Genomic DNA, 20,105 nt, shown 5'->3' with positions numbered 1-20,105 from the left:
GTCTTCTTGGATGATATCGTCATCAAGATCATCATCACTGACGTACAATGTTGTCTCCTCCTCCCCATGAAATATCCACTGGGTGTAATTTGGGTTGATCCCTTTAATAAACAAATGGGTTTCCACCTCAGGTATAGGCAGCCACAGATTGTTAAGGCATGCACGACATGGACACCGAATGCAAGCCCTTCCACTTGCATGGTTTCGTGCTTGTGTGAGGAAATATTTAACGCCTTCGGCGTATGCAGGTGATACAAGCCTATCGGGGTCATTAATCCAACTTTTGTCCATCTAAACAAAGACATGGTGGGCAAGAAAGTTAGGTCAGCAGAGACTTTAAATATATAAGTTCGATGAAAAACTCACCATAGGCCAAATGTTGAGATAGGAAAATAAATGTTTAAATTGAAGATGATTTATGAGATTGGCTAGCTAGGCATCTCAGAAGGTTTAAACTCCCACAAATTTTCAAGGATAATTGGCTAACAAAACTTTATTGGGAGCTACAATGTTTATGACATCATATGATGCCATATGTCCCAAAAAAATTTTAAACCGGGGGGATTCATCAAATGAATTAACGTGAGCCAAGTATCGATGAGGACGCTAGCTACGTAGTCCCTAGTTGTCCCCTCTTAAGGTTGTAATGTGTATTGATATATATATATATATTATATATATGTATTTATCAATACTGGACCAATAATGTTTGATTGTGACAGTAATAACCGTCGATGACCAACTACATGTCTAAGCCCCTTCACTCTCATGTATATATATATATATATATGGATTATGTGTGTGTGTGTGGGTATGCTTGAGATATACACATGATATATATAGACTTGAAAATGAACAACATCACCCAAAACAAAAAACCAATTACAAGAGAGTTTGGTAAGTAGAATACACTTGACTTAGAGTGATTATCTAAACATAATCCATAAAAATATGCAAACTCAGAAGGTCTAGCATATATAATAACACTCACAAAAAAAACATCCATCTATGTTTTGAGAATGAGCAAAATAGATAAAATATCGTCTTGAAGCTGTGTATGGGTATTTATTACCTTCAATCCCCAACTAAAGGAATTTCAGCTCACACAAGAGTGAAATGGCTCCTCAACAAGCTTGTTGTCTGAGTCAAGTGTTTTTTAATCAAAAGCACAACACGTCCGCCTTACAATCTGCACCCAACAGTATCGAGTAATTTTCAGAACAAATCTCAATACCAAAATATAACACAAACAAAATCAAGAAACAAAAAAAAAATATATATATATATACTAATAAAAGCCAAAAAATGTAGGAGCTAGAGGATTTAATCACAATATCAAAGACCTTTACCAACTATATAATTTCAAGTACAAAGCACTTTCCTTACATCCTCTTAACTTAGGGAAAATCAACTACAAAACACAACATCAAACCATGTTTTGCGCTATCCATAGTTAGCGCAAAACCCAACTTTCCTTTGTTGCAGCCAAAATTCAGAGGGAGGGACATTTGTTGTGGGCGCTTAACTAGTTAATGTAGCTTGCATGATTGAACGTTGTTCCAAGAATTGCTTTGCCTCGTATTAAGCTATTGTTTGAAAACAGAGCACATTATGTGATTCATGTTCAGAATATACCGACTGCACTATACGCATCTTAAGGTTTGGCAATGGGTTGCAATATCTAGCACGCACAACTCAAATGTGTCGTATAATAAGGTTAAATCCTACTAATTCCGTGCATATAACCTGTAATTAATCAATGCCATCAATGGCATAAATCACATTCTCAGGTCCCATGAGTTTTATTACCAAAAACAAGTCCAGCCACTGAACCAACAAGGAACAAGTAAGTCCCTAAAATGACGACAAAAAAACATCAGAGAGATAGAGAATAAGGGGTTGCAAGCTGACCAGATTCAAAGAGCTTTGAGAATATCCTCAATCCCACTGAACGTAAACGCTCCGCCTTCCTCCAAATTCAAGTTACATAGGAACATGCACATTTGTTTCGCAAGTTAAAGAAAAGTATTGACCAAAAAAAAAAAAAACACAAATTTTGCATGTCCAGTGTTCATGAGAAATAACCATTTCCAACCAAATACATAGTCAAGACTAAACTAATTACATGATCAGAGTGCATTTGGCAAATGACGAATTTTGGAATAAGCACAAAAATGAATTTTAGATTTCATTGAAAGGAGGAAAACAGATAAATTAGCAACGACAGATACCTATACGGTAGTTCCCTTCCCTGGAGCCGCCAACAATTATGCTTGACTACGGTAAATCTTCAACTTGGGAAACGAAATGGAGGCAGAGAATGAATATTGTAAGGGAAGGAAACGTAGGGATTCGGCTTGTTACTAGTGGAAATGAAGGGGGGTGGATTTTTTCATTTTACTAGCTGAAAATCAAGAACCAACAACGGAAGGGAGAAAATTGTCGAAAAATGGGATAGTGAAAACCCGCTTTCGGTGAACGCGAAGGAGCTGACGCCGTGGGCAAACACTGGTTAGGGCAGCGGAGCAGGTGCAATAGTCGCCGGCTTTGTTGAAGTGCAGAAGGTGGGTGTTGGGGGGAAATGTGTTTGGGGGGAAAATAATTAAGACCCCAAACCTGGATGTCGATTTGGCGCCCAGACAATGTGTTGCGGGGTAGAGCGTTGTTACAGAAAATTTTTCTACCAGCGACTTTAACCGCCCCTATAGACCATAAATCGTTGCAATAGCCATCTTCTATGGACCCAGTATACCATCGGTCGTATTTCATTTAAAAACTAGTGGTGGTTTTTAACTCGCCGCTAAATAATACTTTTCCCAACGAATTGTTTTGCGGCGACTAATAACTCGCCGGTATAGACTAACTTTCTTGTAGTGATATATATATATATATATATATATATTGAGAATACTTAATAATTTTCTTTATCGAAGAAAGATCGTTGAGTTGCCATGCACACATATTAGACATGGGGCTGGTCGGGCCGGACAACATGATTGCTTGGAGAGGTGAGAGGAGGGGATCATATCAGATATGTGGGAGAAGGCAAGGAGGGAGGGGGACGTGAAAGAAGTGCATGTGTCCACTAAAGGAGAGTTTATGAGAGTACAAGGCCGAAACCTACTAATGTTAATTTATTCAATCATCAAATTAAGCACGGTGATATATATATATATATATATGTATGTATGTATGTATGTATTATAATCATTCATGCTATATGTTGTTGGATCGTTGTTGCCACGGGATTTCACACTTCAATTTATGTTTTTCGTGGTACTTTGGAAGTCCAATTGCTCTTTGATTACATACAAATATATTTTTTTAAAATTCTTTATACAATCTTGTTTTAAATGAAATATATAAAATAGCATCATTTTATAAAAATACATTCACTTTAAAATATAATTCTATAAAACATTATAAAAAAATGTAAGTATATTATTACTCTTTATATATATATATATTATATAGATGACAATATTCTTTCTTCTTTTTTCCCGTTAATAAACCTGCACCAATAGTATACCGATCGAGCTACAATCCATTGATCTGGAAGGGGTAAGAAAGAAGGGGGAGAGGAGTCTGATTAGCAAAGTATTCTCTGATCAGATTATTGGGAAGGACATTGTTAGGTCTACAATGGAAAAGATTTGGAAGGTTAGTAGACCGATGTCCTTTTAGGACATTGCCTTTAATTGTTACCTCATTACCTTTGCTAATGTGGATGATAAGAACAAGGTGTTGGGGGGATGTCCATGGTTATTTGATAACCATCTGTTTGTCTTGAAACCTTATGTAGGGAACACTCAGTTGCACTCAGTGGATTTTGCTCATCAGAGTTTTTGGGTTCAGATGTTTAATTTACCTCTAGATTGTATGAATTGAAAGATGAGAGAGCTAATTGAAAACACGATAGGGAAAGTTTTGGAGGTGGTGGTCCAGGAAGGAGATGTAGCTTGGGGTCGATTTTTATGAGTGAAGATTGAATGTGACTTGAGGGAGGCAATAGCCAGAGGAAGGATGGTTAATATGCAAGGAAAAAGGATGTGGGTGCCCTTACAATATAAAAAACTACCGAAAATGTATTTTCGGTGTGGGTGTATTATTCATGGAGAACAGGGATGTACTCAAAATGTTGAGAGTGGGTCCCAAATAGGCCCATGGTTGAAAGCGAAGTCCGCTAGTAGAAGGAGAAGTGAAGGAAAGAGATTGTCAATTGAACAAACGGTAGATATTGGGTATGAAAAGGCTATGGAAGGACATACATCAATGGATGAGGATTGGGATGCATTTTGAGAAGTAGATCCAGAGAGACCTGCATGTGAAGATGAAGGGGTGGTGAAGTGTAGAACAGAGGGGATGAGTAGTCAAGAAACGGGAGGGATGCAAAAGGTTGGTCTAATTGACAAGAATAGGGGTGGTGAATGGGAATCAGAGGGTATTAGTCCTATAACAAGCAGCATCGAGTCTTTGAACATTGGGAAAGTTTATGGGAAGCCAGTTTCAATTTCTGAGGAGATTATTATGGTGAAAGAGTCTGGACTAGAAGCTGAAGTAGATTCCAAGTGGTTATCAAGAAGGGGAGGTCAGGGAGCTGGAAAATAAGAGCCGGAAGAAAAATCAGTGAAGGTGAGTTAACTCTTATTCTCTCATTATCAAAGCGTGCATATGGTAGTGGAGAAGGGTTAACACAATAGGTGGCATGAAGAAAAAAGCAAGGAAGGGGACGAGAGTGGAGTATGTTGAGATGATGAGGATGGCAGAGGTTGCTAGACAGCCCTACCAGACATTATGAGTCTTCTAAGCTAGACTGCCGAAGGCTAGGGAACCTTCGGACAATTTAAGACCTTTGCATTTTGGTAAAGGAAAATAAGCCCAAGCTAGTACTTTCAATTGAAATTATGATAAAGGCAAGAAGGATGGAAGGATTAATGTGGAATGGGGATGGATGGATGTTTTGTGGTTGACCCTATGGGGAAACGAGGGGATCTAGCATTAATGTGGAAGTGTGAAGATGAAGTAGAGATACTGAATGGATCTGATTCTCGAAGGTTTTGCTGTCCTATACACTACTCAGGAGGTATAGCAGATACTTTTAAAGAACATTACTCAATAGTGTATAGGATAGCAAAACCTTCGAGAATAGAGAGTCTTGTCTGCAATTTATGGAACCTAGAGTGACAAGGGGTATGAATGAGGCTTTACAGAAAGAATTCACAAGATGGGAAGTGGAAGCTGCTCTAAGTCAGATTGGTCCTTTGAAATCTCCAGAGCCAGATGGTTATGGGGCATGTTTTTATCAAACTTACTAGAGGATGTGTGTGCTGTTGCCCTTAACTTCTTGAGAGGAGGAGGTATGAAACAGTCTATTAACCACACTTTTGTTGCGTTGATCCCCTAAGTTAAAGTGCCTAGATTAGTTGGTGATTATAGGCTAATTAGTTTGTGCAATAGATCTTATAAAATTATTGCTAGGATTCTATCTAACAAACCAGAACTGGTGCTCAATGAAGTCATTTCTAAAAATCAAGTGCTTTTATTCCTTGGAGGCTCATCATTGACAATATAATAGCTGCTTATGAAGTACTTCATTATATGAAAACAAAGCATAAGGGTAGAACATGAAGTATGGCCTTAAAGCTAAACATCTCAAAAGCATATGATAAAGTAGAGTGGGGATACCTAAAGGCATTAATGATGAAGATGGGATTTAGGGATAGATGAGTGGAGTTGATAATGGACTGTGACACTTTTGTGTCGTATGCCATAATGGTTAATAGGAAATTAGGAGAAACAATTCTACTTACAAGGGGTTTGAGGCAGGGGGACCTACTATCTCCTTATCTATTCTTTATTTGTGCTAAGGAATTAAGTACAATGATAAATTAGGCTGAAGCTAGAGAGAAAATAAATGGTATTTCAGTGGCTAGAGGAGGAATCATAATCACTCATCTTCTCTTTGCGGATAATTGTATTATTTTTTGGAAGGATAATTGGGAGGAATGGAGAAGAATCAAGAGTTTCCTTGAGCTTTATGAACAAGCTTCAGGGCATAGTTTAAATAAGCAAAAGACAACTGTGTTCTTTAGTTCTAATACTTGTAGAGCTGAGACAAATAAGATAGAGAAAGATGTTAGAGCAGGGGTGCAAACTAATTGTGAGAAATACCTGGGTCTAGCCATAATGGTGAAGAGGTCACAACATAATACTTCTAGAGGAATCAAAGATATAGTATGGAATAAAATCAATAACTTGAAAAACCAGTTCCTCTCTCCCTCGAGGAAGGAAGTTTTGTTGAAAGTAGTCATACAAGTCATCTCCACACTATCATATGAATGTTTTTAAATTATCTAAGAGGTTATGCAAGGAGATAGTAGCATTGATGGCCAGGTTCTGGTGGGGTTTTAAACATAATGACAAGAAAATTCATTGGAAAAGCTGGACAAAGATGGGGATTTCTAAGTTTGGAGGGTTTGGGATTCAAAGAGCTTGAGAGCTTCAATCAAGCTTTACTAGCTAAACAATGTTGGAGAGTCTTCACTACACCTAACTCTATTGTAGCTAAGGCTCTTATGGACAAATACTTCAAGCAGAATGGGATTCCAAATGCAAAACTTGGAGGAGGCCCATTAAAAATTTGGAGAAGTCTCTAGGGTTCTTTAGAGTTATTAAAGGAGAGGTTAGTATGGAGGGTTGAGAATGGTAAGAAGATAAGGATCTGGAGTGACAAATGGATTCCAGAGTCTTCATTATTTAGCACTCAATCCCTAGTAAAGGATTTTAATGCAGATGCAAAAGTAAGGGAGCTGATTGATGTTGAGAGTGGCAACTGGAATCACAAGTTGGTAAGGGATACACTTTTGGAAGAGGAAGCAGAGATTGTTTGTGAACTTCCCATTAGTCAAGCAAACTCCCAAGATAAAATGATTTGTGCTCATACTAAAGATGGGATTTATAGTGCGAAGAGTGAATATCATCTAGAAATGTGCAGAAATAGAAGGGGAAAGGGGGCCCATCTAATACCAAGGCTAGAAAGGATGGTTGGAAGATGTTGTGGAGTTTGAATATTCCAGAGGTAGTGAAAACGTTTATGTGGAAAGCAGTTAGTAACAGTTTGCCAACAAAACAAAATCTTGCTAGAAGGAAGGTGGTAGAAAATCCATATTGTTCAGCATGTGGAATGGAGGAGGAATCTATCTGTCATGTGTTATGGAGTTGTAGTGCAGCTGCGGATGTGTGGGCAAAGAAATTCCAATCCAGTTAAAAAATGGTCTCGAATAAGTGGAGTTTTATTCTATATGGGAGAAGATGGTACCGAGTCTACAACGTGAAGAGCTAGAGCTAACAACAATAATCCTAAGGAATATGTGGCTAAGAAGAAACACTTACATTTTTTAGGGAAGGTTCATGGGGCCTATTGAGGTTTTTAAACAAGCTCAGGAAAATCTAATTGACTTTCAGCAAGCACAAGAAGACACAAGTAGGGAGCAAGCTGTCAGGGTAGAGGAAAGAAGGGAAGCTAGATGGAAAGCTCCAGGGGTTGGTTTTGTGAAAGTTAATTGGGATGCAACTTTAGACCCAAAGAAGAAGAGGATGGGGATTGGAGTAGTCATTAGAGATGCAGAGAGAGAAGTGTTGGCATCTCTGTGCAAGCCTATGAAATTTGTCTGTAACCCCATTCTTGCTAAGATCCAAGCGTTTTGGAGGGCAAAGCTATGGGGGAGTGGCATGGACAAATAGTTGAAGATATAAAAGGGATACTTCATAACAAAGAGGATTGGAAAATTCAACATACGTATAGGGAAAGTAACAAAGCAGCTCATACTCTTGCTAAGTTAGCACTTACTATAAGTGAAGAACAGGTATGAATGAAAGATAGGCCAACGGGTATTTACAGTCTTGTAATACATGATAAACAACATATTGGTTGATTCTTAGGCCCCGTTTGGTTGCAAGACTTAACTGAGATCAACTCAGTTCAGTTTAATTTTAACTTGAGTCTAACATCCAAGCACCAAACTTTCAAATTACTAACTCATCTTAACTCAAAATCTCCTTACACATGGGACTCACAATATTTTTCAACACAACACATCTTTATACATGGGGCCTACAATTTTTTTTAATTTTTTTATAAATAATACTAAATTTATCTTAACATCTAAACATATCTAAACTCATTTTAGATGGACCCCATATAACTCACTTCACCTATTCAATTCATTATTATTTATAAAGAACTCAGTTCAGTTCAGTTCAATATCTAAACGTAGCCTTAATATAATATAAAAATGATGTGTTTTGTTTAAAAAAAAAATTAGACTCTCAAAATAAATTAAACTTATTAGTTTCTTTTCTACCCTAAATATTATTATGCAAACAAAAATGTATAGAGGTATGTCTTGGCTTCCTTCATAAAAAATATTAAAAAATGTGAGTTTTGTTTTATAGAATTCTTTAACTTGGCAAGTGATTCACATGTGCTATCAGTGCAATGTTTCCACGAAGAATTTTTCCTAGTCATATTTGTGTTCCCCGACCTAGGAAGGTGCCAACGAAGCTGTTGGAGTCCTTTGGTTGACTGCGTGTTCTTCTTTGCTTTTTATTAGGAAAGGACTTCTTTTGATTGATTGAGGGAAAGTGAAGCACGGCCATCCATTCATTCATTGAAGGGCGAGAAGAGTACTACAATATCCTATTGGTTGCTTTATGTCCAGAGGGGTTTTATTTAAGTTAGGTTCGGATGTAACTTTTTCTTTTTATTGCAGTTTAGACAGTGAACGGTAGGGATGTAAATTTAAATTAGTAAACTGAAAAATTGGATATGATCGAATTGAATCAGATCGGTTGGTCCAATTTTTAAACCGATCTGGTGTGAAATTGGTTTTTATATTTTGAAAATCAGTCGGAATCATTCCAGTTTTGATTCTGTAATTTCTGAGATCGGATCGGACCAAACCAAACTGATTAAAAAATATATATAAAAATTAATTTTATATATTATACAAAATATTATATATATATATAAGTTTTATATATAATATATAATTATATATTAAATTTTTATATATAATTATATATCATATATAAAATAATTTAATATTATAATTTATAAATTATAACATGAAATGTTAATATTAAATATGAACATTTATAATTTGTTTGATTATATTTTATTAATATAATTATATATACGATAATGTTATGATAATTTATAAAATCAAAGTTTAATCTTAAAGATGAAAATTTAATTGATCATATGTTTTAAACATAAAAAATATATATTAAATTATTAATAACATTTTATCATAAGAGGTAACACTTTATTATATATTTTTACATTTTAAAAAAAGGAAAAATTGGACCTGACCGGGCCGGACTGGAAACCGGTAAAACCGGAGATACCGGTTTAGGAGGGTAACCGGGGCGTAATCAGTTTTGAAAAATATAAAATCGGTACATACCGTTTCAATCTTAAATTTTGTCCAAAACCGAACCGGACCGGTTACACCCCTAGTGAATGGAAATGAGATGAATGGAAATTAAAGTTAAAATTAAATAAAATATTATTTTTTAATATTATTTTTATTTTGAAATGTGAAAAAGTTGAATTATGTATTATATTTTATGTTAGAATTTATGAAAATTGTAATCATTAAATGAGATAAATTGGGAGTATTTTTTAATCCAAATTGAGCTTAATCCCACTTCAGAAAAAGAGTTTGAAGTATTTTGTTGACACAAAATTTGTTTAATTTTTTTTCGGGGTTAATGAAGTGGATGTATTAAGATTTTGAGATTTTGAGTGATTTTATCTCATTTTCTTGTCATTATATCTTTTAATGAGTGGTTTTTATTGTATTGTCTCCTCTAGTACTAGAACCAGTCCCTTTTAATTAAGCTGAATCGCTTACATTTTATGTCGAATGTAATTAATTGCTCTTTTTTTTTTTTTTCCAATTTTCTACGTTCTTGAGATCTTTAAATATCTATTTGGGGACCAGAACTTTTCTATTGGGGACTTTTTCTCTATAGTTACACTAAAATTTGAAATAGAAAGTTTAATCGCAATGACTTTAATATATGGCATATCAAGATGCATGTTATGTTCCAAGTGCCTGGTGAGATGGGAGCAGGTGGTCTGGTGAGGGATGATCTCTAGAATTTGGTTTTTACTACTGGTTGGGGAATCAATAATTGTGCAGAACTTATGCCAATTCGGATAGGCATTAAAAAAATGTAAGAAGTTGGGTCCTAATGATATTATCATTGAATTGGATTCTTTGTTGGTTGTCAATTGGTTGAATAATGGGATGTGTAGTCTTTGGTATTTGGAAGACTATTGGGATGACGTACAAAGTTAGCTCAAGGGTATACAATTTTGTGTTCAACATGTCTACATGGAAGGTATTAAGTCATTTGACTTTCTTGCCAGATTAGGGAATAGTAGTTGCAATTGTTACTGGAATGCACAAAGCAATATTCCTTTTCTTCTAAGAGGATTATTATGTACAGATCAGAGTGGCATGCCTCATATCAGAATCTGTTAATGCTCTTTTGTCCTTTTTATAGGCCTGTTTAGATTGATTCTAGGCCTGTTAGATGTTTTGCGGCTTTTGTTTCGTTATTTTTTGCTTTAGTTGTTTTTTTATACTTGGGATTTTTATTTTTATTTTCTATTTTTGTAGATCCCAAGTGCCTTATTTGTTACCACGGTATTCTTCCGCCATAAGTGATAGCTATTAATAAACTTAGGACAAGACTGCTATGTGGGTGGCTTTCGGCTCTTCCTTAAAATAAAAAAAAAAATGTTATGTTCCAACTAGAATTGGAGAAGATTTTGGATGACAATGCACCATCAACTTTGAAAAATGGTTTGGATTCAAGAATCACTCAAACCCATCTCATCATTTCATTTCATTATTACAATTTTTTTAAATTCTCGTACAAAATATAATAAATAATTCAACTTTTTTAAATCTCAAAACAATAATAATATTAAAAAATAATATTTTATTCAACTTTCAACTTTCATCTAAAAATATCTTATATCATCTTACCATCCAAACCTCACCTAAAAATGTAGTAGAACTTAAGAGAATGCATATAATGATTTCGTTGTCCCAATTAGATGGAGTTTCGAATGTTCTTGTGTTCAAATCCAAGCAATCTTTTGGGCTTGATTAGTTTTTACGCTTTGCATCAATCGCAACGGTTTTGGAGGAGGCATATTGAGGATCAAATTCATATCTTTAAGACTCAATCGAATCAAAGGCAAGAGGGAGATCATTGAGATGTGACCTAGCTTCATTCTCAAAGACCAAAAAAAAAAATTAAGATTTTTGGAATTTTTCTACTTGATGACAAGATTTTTCTATTATAAACACCTTCCATAAAAGAATTCCCTAGTCATATTTGTGTGAGATGGCTTGCTCTTCTTGTTTTATTGGGAAGTGACCTTAAGATCGATATATCATATATTAAAGATGTTTGGATACTGGACTGTTTCATGAATAGTTTAAAAGTATTCGTAAATAATTGTAAATTTTTTTAGGTGATGTTTAAAGTATCTTTTCAATGATATAATAAATTATTAAGAAAATAAATTAAAGAATAAAATAAAATAAAAAAAAGAAAGAGGAAATCGCAGTAGCCAGCTGTGGTGGCTGTGTCATTAACTCGCCTATTTTAGGTCCAAGCCCGATCTGAAAACAAGCCCAGCCCGCCTGTTATAAGAAGGTTCAAAATTCACAATTTCATCAAATCCCTTGTTTCACTCCCTTTTCTTCTGAACCTCTGGGACCGGCCCCCCAACGTCTCTCTCGCGTTCTCTCTTACGTCTCTCTTTCATCCTTTGCGTTTTCCGTAGGAAAAATTATATCTCTAATAATAAAGTACGCGAACATCACGTAATCGATTTAAAAAAAATAAATAAATATAATATTTATATAAAAAAATTAATTTTAATAGTATATTATACTCTTTTTCAAAATAATTACACATCGCTTGTACACTCTATAACTGTATATATCATTACTCTCTCTATAGTACCCACGCTGCTCATTTTCATCCTCTTCAGTATCTTAACATTGAAATGTGAAATCTTGTTATGAGTGGTATAGACGAGCAATTTTTATAGAATGGTGCTAGTGTGCCACCCAACTTTGACGGCTGGTCGTGCCCACTAATACAAATTTCATATTTATTTATTTATTTCATATTTTTGTAAACATCTTTAAATATTTTAAAAAAATAATAAAAAAACACATCAAGACACTAAAAGTCACTTCCTTAACAATTAAAAAAAACACATGATGGGTCAAAATGAGGAGACAAACTCATGTGGCATACTAGCGATTTTCATTTTTATATTCTATTTCTCTATTACATAAAACATAAATATGAAGTCTGAAATATTTATCTAATTATATGGTATTATATGTTCAGTATACTGTTTTGTTATCACTTTGTGTATTTAAAACCCTGAAGCATAGGATTCTATTTTGCTTTGGTTACTGGCACTACCACGAGCATAAAATGTGGCCTCTGTTATGAGTGTACTCATTTTGAAGACAAATGTTTCTGTTTAGTTTGGTTAACCGTAGATATGCACAATCTTGCCATGGGAATAAACATGACATTTATTTCAATTTTTGATGTTATTTCAACTACGCTTATGTCAAAGGTCTTTTGTCTAATTATTATTGTAATTAAATGCTTCTGAAATACCACTATATTATTTTTAGATTGTATTCTATAACTGAATCATGTTTACACACTAGTACAGATTCTATGCTTACTGAATTGTTGATAACACACCCACTTATCTCTATTATTTCTTAGATGATTTTGATAATTGTGACAGTTGTAATAGATGATATGTGACAAGTTTGAAGAAGAAAGTAAGATAAATGACAGGAGGAATAAGTAGATTAGTCTGAGTTAAGAGAAATTTTGTTAGTGTTTAGTTTATTTTGTTTGGAATGATTTTTGCGACAAATGGTTATTGAGGATTTTTGTTCAAAATTTACTTAAGAGTTGTAGATTTTTGTTAAAAGGGTTCACCTCCGGGTACGGTGTATGGCAAGCTACCACTATTCACCATGTTGGTTCGATTTGGACCACCGTTAGTGTAGGAGTGGCCCAGATTTAGTTGCCCATGACGGCTAGAGACCCTGACCATTGTTGAACAGCTCAAATCAAGTTGCCTAGCAACCACCGAGGGGTGGCCCGAAAATTTTTAAAATTTTTTTTAATAACAATTATTTGACTAATTATTTTGGTGTTTTTGAAAATTAGGCTTGTAACACATGTTTATAGCCATCTTTTACATAAAAACTATCTTTGACTTTGAGGGGTTTGTGTTTGTCTAACATTTCCTTAATCTGGCCCAAATGTAATTTATTATTAAATTAATATAATGTTATTGGGGTAAATTAAAACAACTATTTATGAATGGTTTTATTCCTTGGTGCTATTATTATAAAATGAGTTTGACAAGGTCCCTACCGTATGATGATTGAAAAGCCTTTGTAATTCATCTAAAAGGGCTAATAATAATGAATTTGGATAAAAATACATGGGATAAAGATGTATTTTTATCCAAAGAGTGTTGAGGTCGTGTTTCACTGTCTGGGCAACTCAGCGCTGCTAAGCTCGGTTTAGATCCTGTTGAGATAGAGAATGAGGGGCTTAGGGCGCCGTGGTACCTCCGATGCTTAAGTTAGTTATAAGGAGAGGGTAACAAAGTGGGTGTAGGAGAAAAAACGCTCAATCAGAGAGAGAGAGAGCCCTTAAAGGGTGTGTGAGGGTATTTATATACCTGGGCAGTGTGATCTTCTAATGTAGGGATTCGAGGAGGTGTCTTTCATGCTTGTCAACCGGATCATGGGGGTGTCGCCAGCATCCCCTCCGACCCATTCTGTGTCAGCCTTTTGTCAAGTGGTAGGGCCCCACGCCTGATCGTGGTGACCACTGACACCTCATTCTGTGTCATGTCGTGCTTAGTGTTGTCTTCCATTTAATACGGCTTGGCCATGGTCAGGCAAGCCCGCCGTCAGTACTTGAGTACAAAGATTGTTCCTGGCATCCTGCTCTTGAGTTGTTGGCGCCTCCGTCTGCGCTGCTTTTAGTGCTTGGGTGTTAGGGTCATTTTTGACACCTTAATTTGACCCTAACGGCTTATCATGGGTGGTTAGGAGCAACCCGTACTTCTGACCAGACCCCATGCAAGGTGTGTCTACTACCTTTTCCTACTATAGGCCTTCTAGGTCGGCCTGTTCCTCTTTGGCCTAGTCTTGGCCCATGTTACTCGTGCTGCTTTGGCCATGCCCGTTCAGTCCAGCCTAGGTCTAGGGATTACTCCCTCACACAAAGTATTAGTAAGAAATGACAACATGCAGATTTACTGAGAAGAAAAGTTTGTGGCAGGATTATCTTACCGTATTGATAAAAGGTTAAAGCATCACTTATGGTGATGAAGAAACAAAAGAAAAGCTATATATTACAGTTATTTATAAACTCAGATTTAGAAGAAGATGAAGTCAATATAATAAATGAAAGCAGTAGCAGTTCGTAATTTTGTCAAAAATGATAATGTATTTGTACAAAATCAACAAATATTCCTACAAGATTATAGAAGAAGATATCGACTAAAACTCAAAGACACATGATTTCAGCGTGAATCTAGCAACTACTCGCAGGAGGCCTGTAATCTTATTGAAATAAATAGTAGATTTAAAAAATAAAAAGAAGCCAACTACCCAAAATTAAGATAGTTTTATAGCTGGGTTCCGGGGTCCTTTCTTTCTCTAAAGGATAAGGTGTATGTCTTTTGCTTAGACATTTGTTTGAAGAGGTGATTGTTCAATATGACGGAAGAACTCTCTCTCTTGTGAAGGCCTCAAACTCACGGAAGAACAGAGAGTGGAGATCTCTCTACCAGAAGAATTTGTTAAAGAATCCATCACCAGAGGAAAGCAATGTCTACTAGCATTTCATAATTGTGGAAAAAGGTGTGAACAAAGAAGCTAGCTTCCGGTTCCTCTATGTCAAAGATATGGAGTCCAGAAGGGTGGTTTTGAAGATGGTACTCCTCCTAAAGAAATTCTTTTTATTAATTTACCTTTTTGGGTCCAATTTCACAATAAGTCATTGACTGTAATGACAAAAGAAGTTGGAGAAAGGATAGGCTTTGACATTAATGGTGAAGTAGTATCGGTGGATGTTGACAGGGAAGGCACTGGTTGGGGGTAGATTCTTAAGGAACATAGTTAATATTGACATTACAAAACCACCGACACGACGGAGGCTATTAAACATAGGAGGGAAGCAATTATGGATTGATTTCAAGTACAAAAGGTCGCTAGTTTTCTGTTTTCAGTGTGGTGTCCTTGAGCATAAGGAGAGGGTGTATGTAATAAAAAGCTAAAGAAACCAACCAATTGAGGCAGGTTGATCAAAGTATGGCCAGTGGCTGCAAGCATCTTCAGTCAATCTGAGTGTGCATGGAGGCATAAAATATGGAGGTAGATTGAAAAATACCCAAATAAAGACTCGCAGGCAATGTAGCTTCGATGAGGGAGAGAGAGTAGCAAAACCACAAATCAAAAGAATGATCAATCACCACATTTTGATGCACAGTCAAAGGCAACTTTGATGGATGCAGTATGTGTTGATTCTGTAGATCACCTCGAGAAGACTCAGCAAGCTAGTAATTTTGGTAAAATAGGGGATTCTTTTCATATCCTACTACTATCAATTCTCCAAATGGAAGAGATCCTCGTATGGAAAGTCACAATTTAGCTACAAAAGAGAGAATGTGCAGACAAAAGTCTCGGAGGAAAAGAAGACCCTGGCAGCATGGTTCTAGGAGTGATTGAAGACAAGATCTCTATAAAGAATTTTGCTACTCATCACCTCCACACACCACACACTATATTTGTTTTTATTTGTTTTTAGTTTTTTTAATTTTTTTTATTTATTCTTCCTAAATTGATTGAGCTCTTCTACTCATCATTCATACACTATATATTTGGTAAGAGAAAAATAATAAAAAATTATGTGTAGTATGTGGTGTGAGGATGATGAGTAGAATTTTTTCTTCTTTTAATGAAGCTAAACATGAAAGAACACACCTATTCTCAAAATCTCAAGCATTCTCAAATATTTTATTTCCAAATCTTTAACTTTTTTTATCTAATCATTATAACTTATCCAAACTCCCAAATAAAATACAAAAAATAATATAATTTTTTCAAATTTCAAAACAAAAATAATACTAAAATATTATATTCAAACAATATAACTATAATATTTTTATTCAACTTTTTCTTTCTTATTTTCTAAAAATCAATAAAATACTTTAATTCAAACCATTTTACTACTACTCACATATATATTGAGATATTCTAAATATCCAAATCGAGGTTTAATTAATTATAAAATTGATAAAATTATGGGAAGGTGGTGCAGGGTATAAACTATAAATCAGTTCTTAAGAGTACTAGCATTGGTGTAAGCAAATGTAAATGTAAATCAAGATTTTGCTAACAATCCCACTAAATTGTACATATTGAAAGAGGCAAATGCATTTTTTTTTTCTTACAAAGTACAATAAATCTACATATTTAGAGGGTTACTATTCCCCATCTATTAAAAATTTTATGAATTACTTCTCTCCTCCAAAATATTATTAGGGTGACAAAAAAAGATAGTTGACAAACAATAATTTAATTATAAATTAAATTATTAATTAACATATAGTCAGTGTAATTTCAAAATATGAAAAAAAATTAAGAAAAAAATTATTATTATTATTAAATTAATAATATTTTATTATTATTTTAGCTAACAAATGGATAATCTAATATAAAAATTTCTCTTGAATGAAATAGATAAAATTCAAAACATGTGATTTTAACCAAATGTGATCTTTACCTTTACCTTTACCTACACCAATGCTAATGATCTTAGAGCACTAGTAGTAAGATGACTATAGTTAAAATTTGGCCAAAATTTAACTAAGTTGCACAAATTTTATCTACATCAAACTCAATAAATCTATAATATTTTTAACCAACACCAAAGTTACTGGCCAAGTTTGGCCAACCAAAGTTGTTAGCCAAATTAAATTTTAGACATAAAATATTCCTTCTCAGTAAATCTTCGTCGCATAGCAAACAAAAACTGCAGAAAAATCCACACCATTTTAAAAAAAAACGTCTACTTCTTCCATTCAAGTGTTCCCACCGTAGGGTATAAAAATCCAAACTATTCTAAAAATAATTCACAAACCAGTGTTCCCACTATAAGGTATACAAATTTGGAGGTGAATATAATAAGAATCGAGCAAGGTAAATATATCACAGTGAAAACTAAAGAGTTTGTTATTTTAATAGAATAATAATTAAAATTAAAATTAAAATAAATAAAAATATCAAAATCAATACTTTAATAGAATAATGATAAATTTAAATAGTTGTTATTTAATATTGTTAAAAAAAGACTAACTAAATTTATAAAAGGGAATTTCCTAATTAAAATTTTGCCAAACTTTCTACTAGTGATAGAAGCATCTTCAATGGATTGGCTAAAAGGTAAATTCATTGAATATTTAGTTGTTAGAGAACAAAATATAATCACAATGGATTAGCTAAATCCCAAATAATTGGACTTTAGCTACGGTGACTTTTAAAATATTTTTCGAATTTGAAGGTTACTGTAGATAGATCAAATACATATTTTATCAATTATTTCTCTTTCCTCTTTTTTATCTACTTCATATGAAACAAAACTAATTTAATTAGAATATGATTACTAATTTACATATAATATGTAGAATTATAAAATATGATAAAATTAAAAAAATTAATAATTAAAAAAATTAAATATTTTTAAAAATAATATTATTTTATTACTATATAATAAATAAATGAATAATCTAATGTAAAAATTTGATGTGAATGAAATAGCTAAAAGTTAAATTTATCTCATATTATTTTATTGTTATATAATAAAAAAATAATTATTTCAATTTAGAGATTGAAATAGCCAAACTAAATTGATCTCACATTAGATAAAAAAATATCATTTAACTTTAACTAATCCAGGTTTGACAAGTGAGAATATCTTAAGTACTCTTATTACTATTCTTTACTTTATTATTATTTTTTATCTATTTATTATTATTTATTATTTTTCACATACTTTTTACTATTATTTAATATTTTATTATTACTTTTCTATTATTATTCGTAAATATTATCAATACTATTACTTCTCATATATTTTCACTATTCAAAACCGGTACCAACCAAAGATGACCCCAATTTTAAAATCCTTGAAAACGCGGCCATATAAGTATAATTTGTTTCTACTCGGGAGGCTTGCATTGCTCTGCTCGTCGTTGGTCATATGTGAACTTCGAAGAGTCCGCTTGTACGAATGGCGGAGTCCCCAATGATTCCCGTGCTGTCGTTCTTTCCACCTGGTTTTATCTTCGACTCCGACGTCCGAGCATGCCCTCAAAATCGCCAGAGTCTCTCGGTTTTTCCACCTCTTCATTCTCGTCTTCAACATGAGGCCTTCCAGAGCAGTTGCGCAAGGCCACCAGGTGACTACTAGTTATTTCTCCTTTTCTTTTTAGTTTTTGCAGCCATACTACTCTGATACAGCTTACGGTTGTTTTCTAGTCTTTCAATTATCTTCTGGAATTAGTAATGGAAGAGGTTAATGTGTGTGTGTGTGTGTGTGTGTGTTTTATTATATATAAACCCAAAAAAGGCAAAAAGGCAAACAATATACCATATAATGTGAGATTACATTGAAGAAGTACTCCCCATGTAATCTCCCCATGTTTCTTCTTTCATTATAGTTTGTGTTTTTTCCCCAAAAGTGTAGTTTTATTTTTTACAACCAACCAACAAACATGATTAAAACAAACACAAAATTGTTGGCTAGTGGAGTCATTCCTGCAATTTTTTTTATTGATACTGGGTGTCCGGAACGAAGTCCCAACTAAATCCTTAGGGTTCATGGGCCCTGGTCAATGAGTTTTCTACAAGTGCACATTAAGTAATTCAAAGGGAAAATTTTCCAATCTGATGGCCCCTAGAAATAGTTTGCGCCCAAGGATTTGAACCTTAGATCTAGAGGGAGCATACCACCAACACCAAGGCTCTTACCACTTGAGTCAACCCCTTAGGGGTTATTCCTTCACATTTTTTTTGATAGGTCATCAAGAAGTTTTATTCATGGAAATAGAGAAAGCTCAAGTACACATGGAGTATACATGAGAAGTACCTAATTAGAGTTCACAATTGAAAGGAGAAAATTATGGACATTTAGCCCATTACAAACAATGGCCCCCGCCAATAAGAACAATGATTTAAAAAAAAAAAAAACTTTGAGCTCATCCCTTGTTCTCTCGTGATCTTTAAACCTTATATTATTTCTCTCCCACCAAATACACAAACACATACATATAGGAACCATTCTCCTGCCACTTGTGAGTTACCTTGAAGGCCTCTCCAGCTTGCAAGGAAGTCCGCCAGTCTAAGAGGAATGACCCATGACAATCCAATTCTCGCGAAAAAATCATCCCACATGGTCCTGACCACCTCGTAATGTAAAAGCAAATGATCTACTGATTCATCATTCTTCTTAAACATACAACACCATTACCCGATATTTCCTTAAATTATTTGTAGTGAGGATCTTGTCCAATGATGTTGTTCATACGAAAAAAGCTTCTTTTGAAGGAGCTTTTGTTTGCCATATACTCTTCCATGGGAACCTGGTCATTCTAGGCCTTGTTAGAACTTGGAAAACGATTTGATAGTGAATCTACTTTTCTTGGAGGGGCTCCGGTTCATCTTATCGCTGGTTCCCTCTGTTATGCTTACGGAATACAATGCCGCATAGAACTCTATGATAGTCTCCAACTCCCAATCTTGGGCTGCCCTAATGAAATCAACATTCCATTGAGGGGAGCCACTGGAAAAGACCAAGAGATCGGCTATCGTTGCATCCTTTTCTCATGCGAGCTCAAAAATGGAAGGGAAGGTGTCTTGGAGACTTCGTTCATCACACCATTTGTCATA

General features: G+C 34.5%; 1 protein-coding gene across 3 annotated transcripts in view; it reads left to right on the top strand.

The window, feature by feature from the left end:
- Nucleotides 1-18,364: 18,364 nt before the first annotated feature.
- The window catches only part of LOC121265038 (exopolyphosphatase PRUNE1-like), a 35,415-nt gene continuing 33,674 nt past the window's right edge, over nucleotides 18,365-20,105 (top strand). For 2 of the 3 annotated variants that reach the window (XR_005940598.1, XR_005940597.1), the window contains exon 1: nucleotides 18,365-18,616. Coding sequence is in view for 1 of the 3 variants with exons in the window: in XM_041168477.1 (XP_041024411.1) it covers nucleotides 18,581-18,616 (36 nt within the window). In the remaining 2 variants the exon portion in view is untranslated. The remainder of the gene's footprint in view (nucleotides 18,617-20,105) is intronic. The other variant, XM_041168477.1, reaches the window with a different exon arrangement.

This window comes from Juglans microcarpa x Juglans regia, chromosome 5D (assembly GCF_004785595.1).
Source record: "Juglans microcarpa x Juglans regia isolate MS1-56 chromosome 5D, Jm3101_v1.0, whole genome shotgun sequence".
In the NCBI taxonomy this organism is placed as follows: domain Eukaryota; kingdom Viridiplantae; phylum Streptophyta; class Magnoliopsida; order Fagales; family Juglandaceae; genus Juglans; species Juglans microcarpa x Juglans regia.
The sequence above is the reverse complement of the archived record's forward strand: the minus strand, read 5'-3'. Positions and strand labels throughout refer to the sequence as shown.